The following is a 16,673-nucleotide window of genomic DNA, read 5'->3' on the forward strand; positions in this document are numbered from 1 at the left end:
GTGTCCCGATTTCCTTTTCTATTTATCGAGACGGTTTTGAACAAATTTATTGTTCTGTAATATAGTTTGTGTTTCAAGTAATCCACTAGATTACTAGATTTTAAATCGGAAATTTAAAAAATATTCTCCATTATTATTATTTTTATATTTTAGCTTTTTTATTAGAACTAGCTAACGTGTACCCGGTGTTGCTGGGAGTTATCCTTAGGAGATGATAGACATATACCGTAGTGGATTTTACTGTAGGTTTTTTTAAGATGTACAATTCCGTAGTAGATTATTTTGATGTATCTCATAAGGTTTAGCCAGCGTTAGCAATAAAAACTCTCAAAAATATTTTTTTATGACTTGATTACAAAATATCGACATTTATCTACTTTTTATAAACATAATACGTATGTTTTATACATGTAAACCTTCCGGAAGAAATTTTCTAAGCGATAGTGAAAACTCTATCAAAATCTGTTGCATACTTTAGAAGAACTAAGCGCGCAAACAGACAGATGCGGATAGCGACCTTTTTATACTATTTAGAGATATAAATAATATTACTTCATTTACGGACAATATATTATAGTGTACAAAGTAATCATTTCACATAATGTTATATTATATAAGATGTACCATCATAATAATATAGGCTTGAGTGTATGAGGCTGCGTTATTGTGTTCGTTATTTCTTTTTTTATATGTTAAAGTATTCAGTTTATATTTTCGGTGTGTTTTTAAAGACAAAATTTAAAATCTCTATTTTTATTTATTTTTGTGATACTTTCAGGTAATGTTTGCCACAAGATATTTATACTCCAATTGCCCCACGGTTTCTTCACAAAATGAATATGTATATGTTATAAATAGAATTGTTTTAGGATTTTTTTTCTGTGTAAAGCGGTTGTGTGTGTTTTTCCTCCCCAAATAACACTTAACCAACTCACGACAGTGTGTGTTTTAAAGTAGGTATTTTAATCAAAAAGCATATATTTTTTTGCATGTTTATTAGGAACATGATTTTAAATTGACCATGATGTCTTTGTGATTTTGAAAATATCAAAACCTTATCAAGAAAATTATTACGACTAGGTTTAAATACACATTTACAAATTAATCTCTAATTAAGCATCTATTAAATGGTTGTATTCTATGAAAACAAAGGATCATTAGTGTTATTACTTCGAATACAAACAATATTCGGAGGTAGAGTAGCGTTGACCTAGAAAGATGCATCAAAACATTAAGAAGAAACACTTTCGCAAGAAATTGAAGTGCCAGTACGAAATATATGTAATAGGTATCCATACTAGCTTTACTACCCGATGTTGACCAGGCTGTTAGGCTGGCGGAGGGTTGGAAAGAGGGTGCTCTTTATCAATAGGTAACAACCCGTGTATCGTATTATTTACGTTCATCTGGTTGTTGATAACATAGCCATTAATATTTTTGGCTTTCCGTAACTCTAGTGCCTCAGTTATCCAATCTGACCAATATTCCGTTTTTATGAGGTAAACTGACTCATTTATGTTTATTAAACGTGTGGTATGTTTCAGTAAGATGGTTGGCAAATTCGGAGAAGCTGTTTAGTTATTTGTTTTAGGAATTCATCGTTTTAATCGCTTTAAATTGATTGCTGATAGCTGCTATAGAAGTGAATATAATAATAATTAATCTGTTATTGGCAACACCGAGTGAACATTTCAAATAAACACTATTATCCATTTCAAGGTTTACCAGATACAATCGTATGCAAAAATTGAAAGACTTGATTCAGTTTCCAAGGTAAAACCTGCATAATGAATGGACAAATACAATGCTCCATTAACCGAATAAGATTATTTAGCAAATCGTGACTGCCTCCGTGTCTCAATAAATCCAGTGGTTGCGGATTTCTGTAAATACAAACATATACACGCGGGAATCAATTATTTAAACAGTTACATAATTTAAAAACCGAGATCTTTCGTTATGATTTTGTTCATCATTATGTTTTATGTATTGACTGTTAGTTCTGTGAACAGTGAACTTCTCGTAATGTTATAATCCTCCGAATTGACAGCTCGCAAAAGTCGCAACGCTCTGGCGGAATAAAAATGCACTATTATACACGGCTACTATCTTGACAGGATTGAACGAAAACGGAACACACAAACAAATTACAGACAGATGAAATGCAAGTGGTCGAGTCAAGTGGCTCAGTCGAATATTTAACAATATTTTAAAAACTCTCCGCTTAAGATCTGTAGACTTTTATATTGCAAACGAACGTGGTTTAAACACAAATGGTGATACTAATAAACGAGTTTTAAATTCACGTTTTTTAGGTAAGGGGGAAAATAACTGCTTCTGGTTTGTGACATATAATAATACTATACTATAAAGCGTACCTGGGTTTGTCAACTTCACTTTATTTGTACACATTATTCCGCCGGTTTCATAAGTGCCCTTCCTTCAACAGGAGAATATTAAAACTAACATAAGATACAAATTCTGACAGATATATATTATTATATAATATTGTTGCAACAACGGATTGTCAATCAGGCGGACCGCCCTCCTGTTCACAGAATTCAGTAGGTTTATCTATTATTTTAGGGGCCCCAGCCCAAAGGTGGCTCCCGAATTCAACTGGTAGTCGTACATGGTTACCAGCAGATCACTATTGAAGAATCTGCAAGCTCTATTCTTGGAAGCCAGATGTACTCAGGCTTTTACTGAGTCTTAACCTTTCGAACCCCAGACCCTTTTTGAAAGAAATCAAAAATGAACCTTAAAGTGTTTCAAATGCAAGCGATTCTGTTAAAAATAAAGAAAAAAATTTGAACTTTCTTATAACATACAGGTTTAAATCGCGTATCAAAAATTTCCAGCTAGGGCAAAATTCCTATACCAGCAGCGCATGAACGGTCTGTCGGCGGGAAAAAATTCATATCACTGGTGCACGAACGTTTTTCCAGAGGTTAAAATATTAAGTTTGCTTCGTCACAGACGTTGATTTTTTATTTTACTTTATAAATCAAATATTTACTTATGCAGTCAACATTAAATGTCTTTTAGTGAGGCGGTCATATAAAGGTTACAGCTAAAAATAAAACAAATAAAAAACAATTCAGATCAACCTCTGGAACTGTATCTTATGATTTGACTCGGGTTTGAAAGAATCGATTGCTTATTGATGTGAACACAAATAACAAATATTATTTTTGATTCATTTAAAAACATTAAATGCAATTAAAAACAATAATTTGCACGGACCAAATAACATTTAAACAGAGCACTTAAACTGTTGTCAAGTCGATGGTCAGTGAAGCGAGAATGTTGTGTTGAAAAAAAGAATGGCGTCTCATTCTGGTGGAATCTCGTATTCATACAACATGTCTATCTAATTGTTATTAATTTTAGCACAAGCATTATCTCCGTCACTCAACTGTAGAAAAATAATTATATGTGAAGTACTTATATAAATGGCTGTACGACTGAGGTTAGGTGGATTTTCCTTTCACTTATTCTGTTAGAGTTTGCAAACAAAATGCATCCGCTATCATTAATTATTTATAAAATTACACGTACAAAAGAAAACCATATTAATTCGTATTGAAATTGAGTGATACAACTATTTTAATCTCGACTACAAAGATTATGGTAGATCAATAAAAAAAAATTGAATTACTGTGAATAAAAGAACATAACATACGCAACCAACCGTCTAAAACCAATGATCCTATGACATCCCCAAATGACGTATGTCATGAGGCTGAAGATTATGGGGAGCGGAAGGAGATGAGGAGGAGGAAGGTGAGAATGTACCTGGCTATTCAGATCTGGTCACAAAACACGGCTTAAGCCATTTTAAACAACGTTTCAATTCTGAACCGTGGTCTTAGAACAGTGCGATATCTTTCACATTGGAACTTTTTTTTCGATTTTTTTTTTTAATTTTTAAATATTTATATATATTATTTATTTTATTCATTATATGCACCCGATAAACTGCCAATAAGTTTGTCAGCAGGTCATGGTAACATTATTAATAATACACAAGCACACACATAACTAGTTTTTTTTCTGGGTTTTTTTATAAAATGACGTACCAAATAGTAACGTACCAAGTATTACGTACGCTCTATTATTTAAAAGGCCAAGATGTGTTCTACTCACAGACATATAATATTCATATGTCTATGGTTCTACTCGTATTATTCAATAAAAGCATTTAAAATATTTTAATCGATCAAATATTCAAAACAAAAACATTTGAATTTGCATTCCTTCATAGTGGTTCGCCACACCATATTTATCCAGGGACATCTTCAAAACTGTTTATGGTATTCTACTGCCATCCACTGTTTTATATTGCCTATTCAATATATAGATAATTGAATTGCACATCCAACCCATCTTCAAAGACAACCTTTCACTTCCTCGTTTGTGCAATTGCAAATAAAAATAATTTCTGTATTTCCGCGTCAAAGGTTTCAGATGCTTACCGAAGTGTGTCAACGATATTAAATATATACATACATGGTACCGAATAAATGCAACACGAGACTCTGTGCTCCATTTCATGTAGTTGCTTCTCGCACTAATTTTATGTACAATTCTTGTTCACAAAGATTGCGTGGTGCGGGGAATGAAACTTGACTGAGTCGACATATATAATTTTAATAATGTAGCTTCCTTTAAAGCAAATATAGGTACATACAGAGAAGCAATAATCCTTAGCATTATCATTTTGTTATTATTATATTTATTCACTACTGTATACCAGAATGTCACCGTTAAAAAACAACATTAATTTATTCACTACTGTATACCAGAATGTCACCGTTAAAAAACAACATTAATTTATTCACTACTGTATACCAGAATGTCACCGTTAAAAAACAACATTAATTTATTCACTACTGTATACCAGAATGTCACCGTTAAAAAACAACATTAATTTATTCACTACTGTATACCAGAATGTCACCGTTAAAAAACAACATTAATTTATTCACTACTGTATACCAGAATGTCACCGTTAAAAAACAACATTAATTTATTCACTACTGTATACCAGAATGTCACCGTTAAAAAACAACATTAATTTATTCACTACTGTATACCAGAATGTCACCGTTAAAAAACAACATTAATTTATTCACTACTGTATACCAGAATGTCACCGTTAAAAAACAACATTAATTTATTCACTACTGTATACCAGAATGTCACCGTTAAAAAACAACATTAATTTATTCACTACTGTATACCAGAATGTCACCGTTAAAAAACAACATTAATTTATTCACTACTGTATACCAGAATGTCACCGTTAAAAAACAACATTAATTTATTCACTACTGTATACCAGAATGTCACCGTTAAAAAACAACATTAATTCGACTCTGTTTCTCTTAGATAGTATTCCTAGGGCGTCTCTGACATCTTCTACCATTTAAACTACTCTCTAAACACTCTTGGCACTAATAAGAACAAACTTTGAAATTTGGATCGAAAAAACTACTTTTCGAGTTTTGCAAGAACAAACATACGCAGGATGAATTTACATATAGACTAGCTGACGTGTACCCAGCGTTGCTGAGGGTTATCCTTAAAATTTAGACATACACCACCCAGGACTTTTCTGTAGGCCTTTTTAAGATATATAATTTCATAGTAGAGTATTTTGATGTATCTCACAAGGTATACCCAGCGATAGCAATGTAAAAAATGCTCGAAAAAATATTTTTACGATTTGATTACAAAACATCGACTTTTCTCTACTTTCTATAAATACAATATGCATATATTATATTTGTAATCTTTTTGGAAAAAATCTCTAAATGATTGTAAAAACCCTATTAATCCTTTGCGTAGTTTAGAAGAACTAAGCGCACAGACAGACGCGGATAGCGACTTTATTTTATATTATTTAGAGAAATACTCGTTTATTATGTGCCAAATAATTGGGAATGTCGAATCGAAATTGTTTATCGTTCAGTTTACAAGTTTTGCCTGAAATCTTGTAGGTACTTGAAATTGTACAAAAAAACATCTGGCCTTGAAATAATATTATTAAAAATACGTTATATGACTGTTTAATTTTTTCTTCCTAACCGGTTTCAACACGCTGCTGCATCTTCAAGCAAGATGGAACCGGTCTGGTCGAAAATAAGTTGAAGAAAGATAAAAATGTTTTTAATCAACGCTTACAACGCAGTGCGAAATAACAATCCAAAATGTGGACATTTTGGACTGAGTAAATGATTCCTTTTTTTGCTTCTTTAGAATCTTGTCATCAATATTACGAAATGATTACAACCAAATTATAATATTCTCCTCTAAATTACGTATTTAATATTGTAATTCGTCTTTTAATAATAATGATTTGATAAGACTCACACAAGGTGCAGTTTTCAACACTATAATATATATATTTGCAATAAACTAATCAATTTACGTCAGAGTTTAAAGAATTGCGCAACTTAAGTATTTTTTTTATATCAACACATTGATTGATTAACAAAAAAACGCATCTGAGTATTATTAACCTAATGAATGTACAGTTTAGGATTGTTGGAAACGGAAGTGGCGCCCTCTGTTATTTTTTATAAATCACTATCGAAGTTTTCAAATACTAAAAACTTGTAATTATTATTTTTTTGGTAAACTAATGTTTAAGACAAGATTTTTTATGCATAGCACAAAGGGTAGCAATTATTTTTATAAGCAATAATTAATAGCCTGAAACACTCATCCACATTGAAAAATCTCCTGTCCCGTTGGCGTCATGTATCTTTTATCAGGAGATTTTTCAATGTGGATAAGTGTTTTAGGCTAATAATTATTGCTTATAAAAATAATTGGTAAAAACTTGTATTTTATTAATCTTTCAATGCTTCTTATTACAGCTCTAAATCTACCTATGTTCATTTTATTAATTTTATAAACGAAAAGCATTGCATCCTTATCAGCGCCCATATTGAAAGAGAAAACCATATCACTATTTTTTTTTACTTTGGCATGAAACAAATAGGCAACCTCCGGACTCGCAAATGCTACAGAGGCCATCTCTTATTACTAAAATAACTGTCAAATAATTTATGCTTCACGAAAATTGCACAAGTTTTTGTGTGCCTAATTATTAGGTCAACGCAACTATTATTGGCTACAAATTTAGTTTCAATCGTGTGCTACGAGCTTAGAAATTTCTATTTAACTCCTCGGGCTAATTTGTTCGCTTTTCGGAACAGTTCATATAGGTTCATAGAAATCGTTTTGTCACCCTTACCATCATAGTTAGAAATATGAACTAAACGGTGTTGGAAAGAAAAAAACACCTAGCTTTATATTCAAATCTAGAAATTAATCATAGAATTAAAATGTACACCTCTGTGAAACCACAGGTTCCAACAGCAATTTGCGAAAAATTTATGAAATTTTCATCAAATATTTTTTAATGAAATGACAAAAAAGTGTGGTAACAGTAATGTTTGTCATACAATTGTCTAATAAAATGTCCGTTTTATTTTTCCTTATCGGTAATTTTAGTTCTGTGTTTAGACGAAAAAACGTAAGTTAAGCCATTTTAAAAACTATTAGGTTTGTTTTAATAATTATAAAAATATATGTTTATTTTTAATAATAAAATACGAAATCGTATTTCATATCCTTTAAAAATTTTTTTTAGTTTTTCGATACCTTCAGAAATTCAAGTTTATTTGGATTTTATTGAGAGAGGAAATATCCATAAATCCTCTGACTTTCTGACAACAAACATCTTTAAGAAATATAACGGTAAATATGCGAAAAGCTTGAAGGGTTAGCAGCCAAAAATATGCAAAATGTTTAATTGTTTATCTATTCAATAAGATAAAATGATTTGAAAATATTTTAAAACAGGTGATATTATAAAAGACAAACTTTGTACACATGCAGTATTTAGTTTCCTAACCGTAAAACAAATAGGTATTACAAAATATTATCTACTTATTAGGCATTAATCATACAAAGGAAATTAAGAAACTGACAATAAGCCTTTTATTTAAAGTGATAGCGAAAATTTATTACGAACCGTATAAAAATCATGGAAGCACCTGCACGAAAATATAATGGACGGAAAACGCATTTCAAAACAAGATTGTTTTATTTATTTTGATTGCCCATTAAATTAATTGCACTGACGGATTGGACCAACATAAAATGTACAAACACACTATTATAGCCGTTAGGAAAACAACCTAAGTCAAATTAAATTATTACATCACATTATATGTTAATTTAGAGCCAAAAACAATGTTTTTTAAGTAGAAAAATTTTATTTTCGAAAAAAATATTTACTGAGCTTTAGTACCTACTTCTAAAGATTCTTACAAAAACAGTTTTTAGTTTTCGGATACGTTCAGAAATATCCCATTAATTTGTATTTGGACTAAAAGCATCTCTCAGAAATATAAAGGTCAATATGCCAGAGGCCTGAGAGGTAAATCAATGCATATTACTTTTAAAAATATATGACCGGATGGGCGGGGTCGGTTCGAAAGTTTCGTAGAAAGAATATTAATATGTACATGAACACTGTAGACTGAATGCTTTAGAAACGAGATCCCTGAGGCGTATGTGTGGTAAAACCAAATATGATCTTGTGATAAATGGAGTTCCGCAAAGAATTCTAGGCTGAAAGGACGCTTAGATGGTTTGGGCATGTAGAGCGAATGAGTGAAGAAAGGATTGTAAGGAGAATATATGACGCAAATGTGAATGGTAGCAGAAGTCGGGGATGCCCGAAGAAGACGTGGAACTATCAAGTTATTCAGACACTTGAGTCGAGCCATGTCAAGAGTCAGAATAATAGAAGAGTATGAATATGAATAAAGCAAGGAGTGTGTGCCAAGACCGAGTTGTTGGGAGGTCCATCCTCTCTGCCTACCCCTGTGGCGAATCGGCCTGATGGTTAGTTATATAAAAACGAAGAAAATTCCAGAGCTACATTTTTGAGCTTGGACACTTTTTATCACAATATAGTACATAGTTATGACAGGTACGGGTATGTGTTATGTCAGAACTGTCACGTAGTTTCTATTCTACGTATTTTGTTTTTGTCAATAATTGCAATATTACATTGCCCAGTTTCACGTACGTTGTTATGTTATGCAGTGTAGACTGTACAGTGTACAGTGTACACAGTGTTTGGGTACAAGTGCACACTGCACAGTTTGTTCAGGCACGTTATGAGCAATGGGCACTTAACTGACGAAATACTGTCAATAGAAAGTAATTCACTCGGTCACGCCTCAGCAAACCGACAATCATTTTCCGATGGAAAAATTGATAAGAAAAAAATGCTCCAAATAGATATCTGCCACTCATTCAAATACTCAAGTTATTGAAATCGGTACCGGTTTATCAAATTTCACATGAAGAATAATTTTTTGTTTGAAAATTATTAGAATTTTAACACTAATGAGCTGACGCTTATAATAAAGAAAGGAGACGTTAGATTAGAAGTAGTTTCCGTTATGTAAGCACAAATAAATAAAAATAACTAACTAATAATAACGCTGTTTTCCCGCAAGGGTAGGCAGAGACGACGAACCTCCAAACAACTCTTTGTTGTAACACACCCCTTGAATCATTCACGTTAATAAATCGTTTCATAAATTTTCTTCTATTGTTCTGACTCTTGACATGGCCTGACTTCATGTATCTGATTCACTTGATCGTGCCATCTTCCTCGGGCGTCCCCAACTTTTTCTACCATTCACATTGTTTGTTCATTCCCTCTTCGTGCCCATACCATCTGAGAGTCCCTTTCATAATCTTACTCATTGCGCTTACATCACCGTTGCAATCTTTGCGGATCTCCACATTTCTCACTGTTTTACCAAATATACGCCTCAGGGATCTCATTTCTAAAGCATTCAGTTTACTTTCACCTTTCCTCTGCCAGTTTAATGCCTCACTGCCATACATCAGGGTAGGTACCAGCACTCCATTGTGAACTGCTAACTTCGCTAAGCAAATATAAAATAAACTACGATAATCACAACGTTGTAATAAAAAGAGAACTTCTAACCCTAAATGAGATTAACAACCTCAGCAAAATAGTAACAAGATCCGTGAACAAGTATATGGAGGATGTTGACTTAAAACAAAAACAAAAAACTTGACATGGGTATTTTCACTGCTCATAGATTTTTTTAAATAACGTCTTTCTGTCGATGTGTACATTTTGAGGCTCCAAAGTAGATACCTACTATGCGAAGTGTTGACACAAACAGTTTGACCCGGGTCTCGATGTCGCAGGTTCAAAACCCGTTGAAGTGCAAAAAATGGTATTCTCGATTATTCTCGGTATTCTATATTATAAACGTCTTTTAAAAAAGATTATAAAACAGCGTATTATTTTGATTTGTCAATAAGTATTATACGAATGTATTATAATCAATGAGATACTGTATTCACAGTATATATTCATATACACATATATTTTATGTGTATACCGCACAAGAGTCCCAACTGCTCCCATCCGTCTGGAGCTAGTAAGACTACAACATCCCCAATTGGGGCATTTTGTGATGCTGAAAGCAATGGGGAGTGGAAGGAGATGGGAAAGAGAAAGTTGGGGAAGTATCTAACTATTCAGATCTGGTCACCAAACATGGATAAAGCCATCTCAAGCGATATTTAAATACTGAATGGTGGTCTTACACGAGAGCGATACTGAGAGTATATTCCACTCTGAAGGTGCAGTAAATATATTTTACGTTATTTTAAATGATTTTTTCTTAATATTTACTAGCGCACGCCGGGATTTGAACCCGCGATCTCCGCCAGTCGAAAGCCTTACCCCTTGACCACAGAGGACGTTTGAATATTAAACGGAATTAATTTAACTATATCATAATACTTAGGTACTTCCTAGCTTTCCTTTTACAAATTTCCTTTCACCTCACAAAACTCATCTATCGGGGTCGTTTTATTCTCAGTGTAACTCTAAATGTATAAATGGGTAATAATAGGTGGTAAAGTGAAGCAAAAGTGGTGCAAAAGAAAGATTAAAAACATACATTTGAAAACTTCTCTGATGGGGATAAAAACCTAGGATACAGCTGAAAAACATAAATAGAATAGAAAAGCGTCACGTAAGAAATCAGCTACCTACTAAGATTTAAAAATAAACACCTAATGGTGATTCCATTGCGCAGCAATTTAATTTTTAGAAAAACAAATACGTGTCCAATCGAAAAATCTTACTTGTAAATGTGTAGAATTCAAGTAAAATTTTGTGTCTGCATTCTTTTCAAACGAAAATCACGAGACTCCGTCAAAACAACTTGTTGATATTTGCGGTTTCTTTCGTAACTTCGTATAAAATTCTAAAACAAAAACCCAACAAAGAAAGTTTCGGTAAAGCACGTACAATGTACAAACTTATAACAATAATAATAACCATTTCCCATTACCTTTCACTTTCACAATGTTGCTGAAAGAAGATTTTCATCCGTGAAGCAATGAGTTTTTTTAAGAAGAAAAGAATTTCTGTTCCCTCTCAAAGCACTTAAAAATGGTTTAAGACCTTTCGTACTTAATACATACCAAATATACTTCGTATTATTCGTATTACGTTTCACATTTTTCTCTTATTGTCTATTCGCAGTTATCTACTCTTGATATTTTTCATGACAATAGTAATGTAAATATTAAATCTAGTTTTAATGTATAGGTTAGGCATAATATTTGGGATATTTTAACAATATTAAAGTTTCTGCAGGTTCTGCTCACATTAAATTTACATTTCCTTGAGTATTAATAACAAACAAACTATGTAATGTAGTTACTACAATATACAATCTACTTCTAAGTTTTAATGTAGTGGTAACTACATTACGTAACAAACAAATCATGTAATGTTGTCACTACTACTACTACTATATACAATCTACATCTATTTCGGTGTTTTGAATTTCCAAAAACCGAAATATTTTTTTGCTTGATTACATTCGACATGGAGATCTACTGCACATACTGCATGGCGGGACGGATCGGGAGAGACTGGTTGAGGGAGACCTTTTCACCTCTCCAGCCGGACTCTCCCTCAAAACATCACCTAGCACCACAGCGGGAGGGATGTATTCATACCCACCCATAATACTTTTTTCCTTTCCAGAACTTTCTCTCCTTGCTTTCCCTAAAAAAACCTCCACACAGAATCCCCAAAGATGACATAGGCCCTTAGGGATTTTTTTTTCTTCAAGGCCTCCTGTGTGGAGCTAATGTAAAAAAAATACAAAATACTATAGTACAAATTATAATACTTTTTATAATACAAAGATATGTCCACTTGCACTTTTCTAATAATTTCCACTGGAATCAAAATCGTTGCATCGTAAACCGATGGATTTATGATTGCGTCGGGGATACAGGAATACAATATTCTACATTACATCCCATGGGAGGTATTATTATTGTCGACGGTACAAAGAAAACGTTCGTAGATTAAAATACATTTCGTTCTCATGCTCAGAAGAGAAATCTGGGATTAGTATCGCGAGCAAGTCTGTCTGTTGGTTGGTCGGAGAAGGTGAGGATGGTTGCTTGTTTCTGCAGTTTCTGGTTGCAGATTGAAAGATATCGAGAGAGAGAAATTATTTTGTATCTACGGAAACTCGAAGAGAAAAGGCAAGAGAAATGGGGCATTGATAGCAGGGCTGAAACTTTACACGCCTAAATTAATTTACATAAATAAAACTAAATAAGTTATTTATTATTGTTCAATATCACTGTAAGAAGGCATTCCAGAGAGAGTGATATAATACAGAAAGGTGCCGTTTATAAATAAAGCTTTGAAAGAAAGAAACACAAAGACACCTCGCAAAGCACTAATAAAAGAAAATTAATCCATGGGTGACTTTATCGGTTACTTTGTGTGTGTAATTCATAATAATAGTTTGAAACCTTCGAGGGGATATTAAGAAAATTTGATAAATCTCTGGATTTCAGTGAATTTACGTATTTTTACTTGTTATTTCTAACTTAACCTAATTGATTATATTTTCTACCTAGTTATAATTTGAATTACTATAATTCGATTTTTTTGGAGCAACTTTTCTTTTAATTTGTTTTTAATACGAATAAATCTAAACAAATCATGATACAGAACAAGACACACAAAACACAAATTACGTATAATAATTAGGTCCCAATAGTCAAGTGGTAAAAGACGTTATCCACGTAAAACAAAGATCCTGGGTTCGATTACCAGTTGAGATGGTTACATTATTTTTTCCATGTCTTTTTGTTTCAAGTTTTGTTTGGATTTACTAATATTGTCTTCTTCTTTAATGGTTTTACTCATTCGTAAGGTTTGCACAACCCTGATTAACGAGGAAAGTGGTTATAATTTTTTTTTTATAATGTGAGCGGGGGACAATATTTTTTACGAAAGACCTTGATTAATACAATTCAAATGATAGATTACAAAATATTATCTAGGTTCTATGTATCGATTGATTTAAATTTAACCGCAAATCATTAATATGGTAATCCGCTGAGAGATCGAATTTCCACACAGCTCAAATTTCCGTTGTTACGAAGTGCTATAACTAGCAAAAACTGGGATTATCATGTATTTTGCAATGAGATGGAATACAGTTTTTTAAATACCTACTCTTACGGTTTATAATCGAAATGAGTTTTCTAAAAAAAAAACCAAATTGTGTGTGTCATAAAAGTGAATAATTAATGTTGTAAATTATGGAAATGATCATTGTGATTATTATTTAAATAAAATAATTTATTCTTACCGGTGGGGGTTCTGAGCTGCTGTACCCTTCTGAGGGGGGATAATCCGGCTTCATCGCTACAGTCGCCATCGAGTCAGGCTGGTGATCTTTCTCCATGTTCAGGCGAGGAACTCACTGAGAAATATATCCGACAGCACTACCAGATCACGTCAAAATGACCCCACAACAAAATAATACTTCGCGAGTAAGTACTAAATACCTCAGAACGCAGCGCGCGACTGTCAACAGTGTCAGCAGCGCAGCCGTGAGCTTTGTGCAAATTACTAAAGATTTTTTTCTATGGATTCGATTTTCAAACGCGGCGTGACGTATTCGGAATTTATAAGTTGCGGCCAAGCGGCTGGAGATGTCTGTACTCCGACGTCGTTTGCCGGTATGAAAGTTGTCGAGACCGCTCGTGGTAGGAAGCTTGCCGGCAGTAGGTATGGCCGCTCGCTGGTGGTGGGGAAGTGCAAGAAGCAGCGAGTTAGGTACCCACCGCTAAACAAACCGCGGCTGGTGGAGAATGGCTCGATTGTTCTAACGCAAATCAGCCAAATGGATTTCAAATGTTGGCCGGAGACGCCGTTATTCTGCGAAATTTAACAGTTCTTACTCGGCAAACAAAGATTCAAGCAGGTACCGAATAAGAATATCAAAATATTTATGAAAATTATTTTTGCAAGAGTTTGAACACAATTAACTCGTTAGGCTAATTTGTTCGGTTTTTAGAACAAACAGCTATTACCTGTAGGGTCAATTTGTTCTCTTTTCAGAACAGCTCATATGGTCTTATAAAAATCGTCGTATCTCCCTTGCCTTCATGGTTAGAAATATGAACTAAACGGTGTTAGAAAGAAAAAAACACCAAACATTATATTGAAATTAACCACAAAATAATTCAAATCTACACCTACATGAAACCAAAAGTCTCGACGGCAATTTGAGAAAAAAATATGAAACTTTGTTAATTTTCATTGATTATTTTTATGTGAAACGATAAAAAGTGATATTGCAGTAACATTTATGATACAGCTTTCTAATTGAAATATGTGTTTTTTTTTGGTTACGTTTAGCAATATCCCAGATATTATTAAGAAGAATACAAAGGAATACAAAGAATACAAAGAATACAAATAAATATAAAGGTCAATATGCAAGATGACTAAAGGGTTAAAGTAAAACTGTTGTTGTTCTTATCGAGGTTTTTAATAAATGCACTGTTGTGGAACGTTAACGAAGAAAATTAGATTGTATGTTTCATACCCTGAGCACACAGCCCGCATGCTTCGATTGTTACCAAGTCACAGTATGGAAAGCATAAAAAACAATAAAATATTACGCAATGTGTGCATTATATGTATAGGTAGTGAATTTCATGATTTACTAATAATGATAAGTAGGGGTAAGTCCCGTAACGCCGGACGGCACCTAGCGCCGGACACTCTCGTACTATCTCGGCAAGTTACAACCCGTGCGATTCAAAAATGGCGACAGGGGTGCGGTGGAGCGCAACAATTCAGGGTCAAGGGACACGGCTGGCCAGTGACACGAAAGGCCGGGGTGGGAGCTGGCGATTGCTGTTTTTGGCGGGAGAACGATGTGTCACTTAAGATCCAAGTTAGTATTACTGCTAAGTTTTAATGTGTACGTGTTTATAGTTATTATTTATAAAGATAGTAGTCCATTATTATTTGTAGATTGTGAAAGTTTTTGCTGATTTCCAAACCAGTTTTGATACTAAAAACGTAATTTTGGCTATTTCTTGTCCCTTAGTAACGGTCATAAAGGTTTCCCTTAACACCGGACAAGGAACAATTTTTTTTCTCGTAAGTATGTACACTTTTTATAATAATAGTTCAAAACTACAATGGCCGATAAGGGAAAAAAAACAAGGGCTTGATGGACAAAAGAAAAAGTGAAAAGAAAAAGGAACCATTAACTCCAATATCTGAACATGACACAGAAAAAACGACTTGCGTAGTTTGCTTAAAGGACCACAACGAACAGGACGAAGACTGGATACAGTGCTCTAGCTGCAATGGGTAGGCACATGAAGCGTGTGCAGACATCCCTGAATGTGCAGATGCCTACATATGTGATCGATGCAGATTGTTTTGAAAGTGTCCGGAGCTGGGGGTTCAAACTTAAGTCCGTCCGGTAGTAGGTGCCACTTGCAAGAATAGCATTTTTTATCACCAACTTTTAATTTAGTTTTATAAAATATTTTATGCAGAAGTTGCATTTTTGTTGATTTATTTTGATTTTATATTTCATAAATTAAGTGATTTTTCTCGGAGTGTTTTTTTTTAATTTTTTTTAAAACCTAAGGTGTCCGCCACTGGGGGACTTCCCCCTACATACCGGTATTAATTTTTCCAGCGTTGTTGTGTTTTGTATGCTACATTTAACCCAATATAAATTAAAACCAAACTGAGGTAAGACAAACGTTATTTTACCATAATATTTTTATTAAAACATGTAACAGAAAAATATTTTTCGTTTGACTGACAATTGAACCTTTCTCCCAACCGGGGAGTTCAGTTTTGAATTACGCAGCATACAACCGGCGCGAACTCCTTCACTAGGACGTATCAATACGTCACGCCCGGTGGACGTTATTTTTTATTTTTTTTATTTATGCATCAAAAAAAGTGAAACAATCGAATTAAAAAAAATATATTTACAAACAATCATAAAGATTACAAAAAATATAAAAAAGGTTATAATTACATAACAATAAATAAAAGCACACAGATAAAAGAAAAACATTGAGTTTAAAAAAATAAAATATGTAAAAATTAAAAACTCAATTTCCGTGTGATATGTTCGGAAATATACGTCCCGCTCGTTCCAGGGCGCAACATATATTTCAAGGACGTATTTATACGTCCTACCCGTACCCGATACTGT

At 33.4% G+C, this 16,673-nt stretch overlaps 1 protein-coding gene across 1 annotated transcript in view; it reads right to left on the reverse strand.

Moving 5' to 3' along the window:
* The window catches only part of LOC149422800 (uncharacterized), a 145,921-nt gene extending 131,750 nt beyond the window's left edge, over positions 1-14,171 (reverse strand). The window contains exon 1 of the mRNA XM_089633513.1: positions 13,782-14,171. Within this exon, the coding sequence (XP_089489639.1) occupies positions 13,782-13,877 (96 nt within the window). The 5' untranslated portion in view covers positions 13,878-14,171. The remainder of the gene's footprint in view (positions 1-13,781) is intronic.
* Between the last annotated feature and the right edge of the window lie 2,502 nt (positions 14,172-16,673).

The sequence above is a fragment of the Hesperophylax consimilis genome, chromosome 7, assembly GCF_061612785.1.
Source record: "Hesperophylax consimilis isolate HC1 chromosome 7, BYU_Hcon_1.0, whole genome shotgun sequence".
NCBI lineage: Eukaryota > Metazoa > Arthropoda > Insecta > Trichoptera > Limnephilidae > Hesperophylax > Hesperophylax consimilis.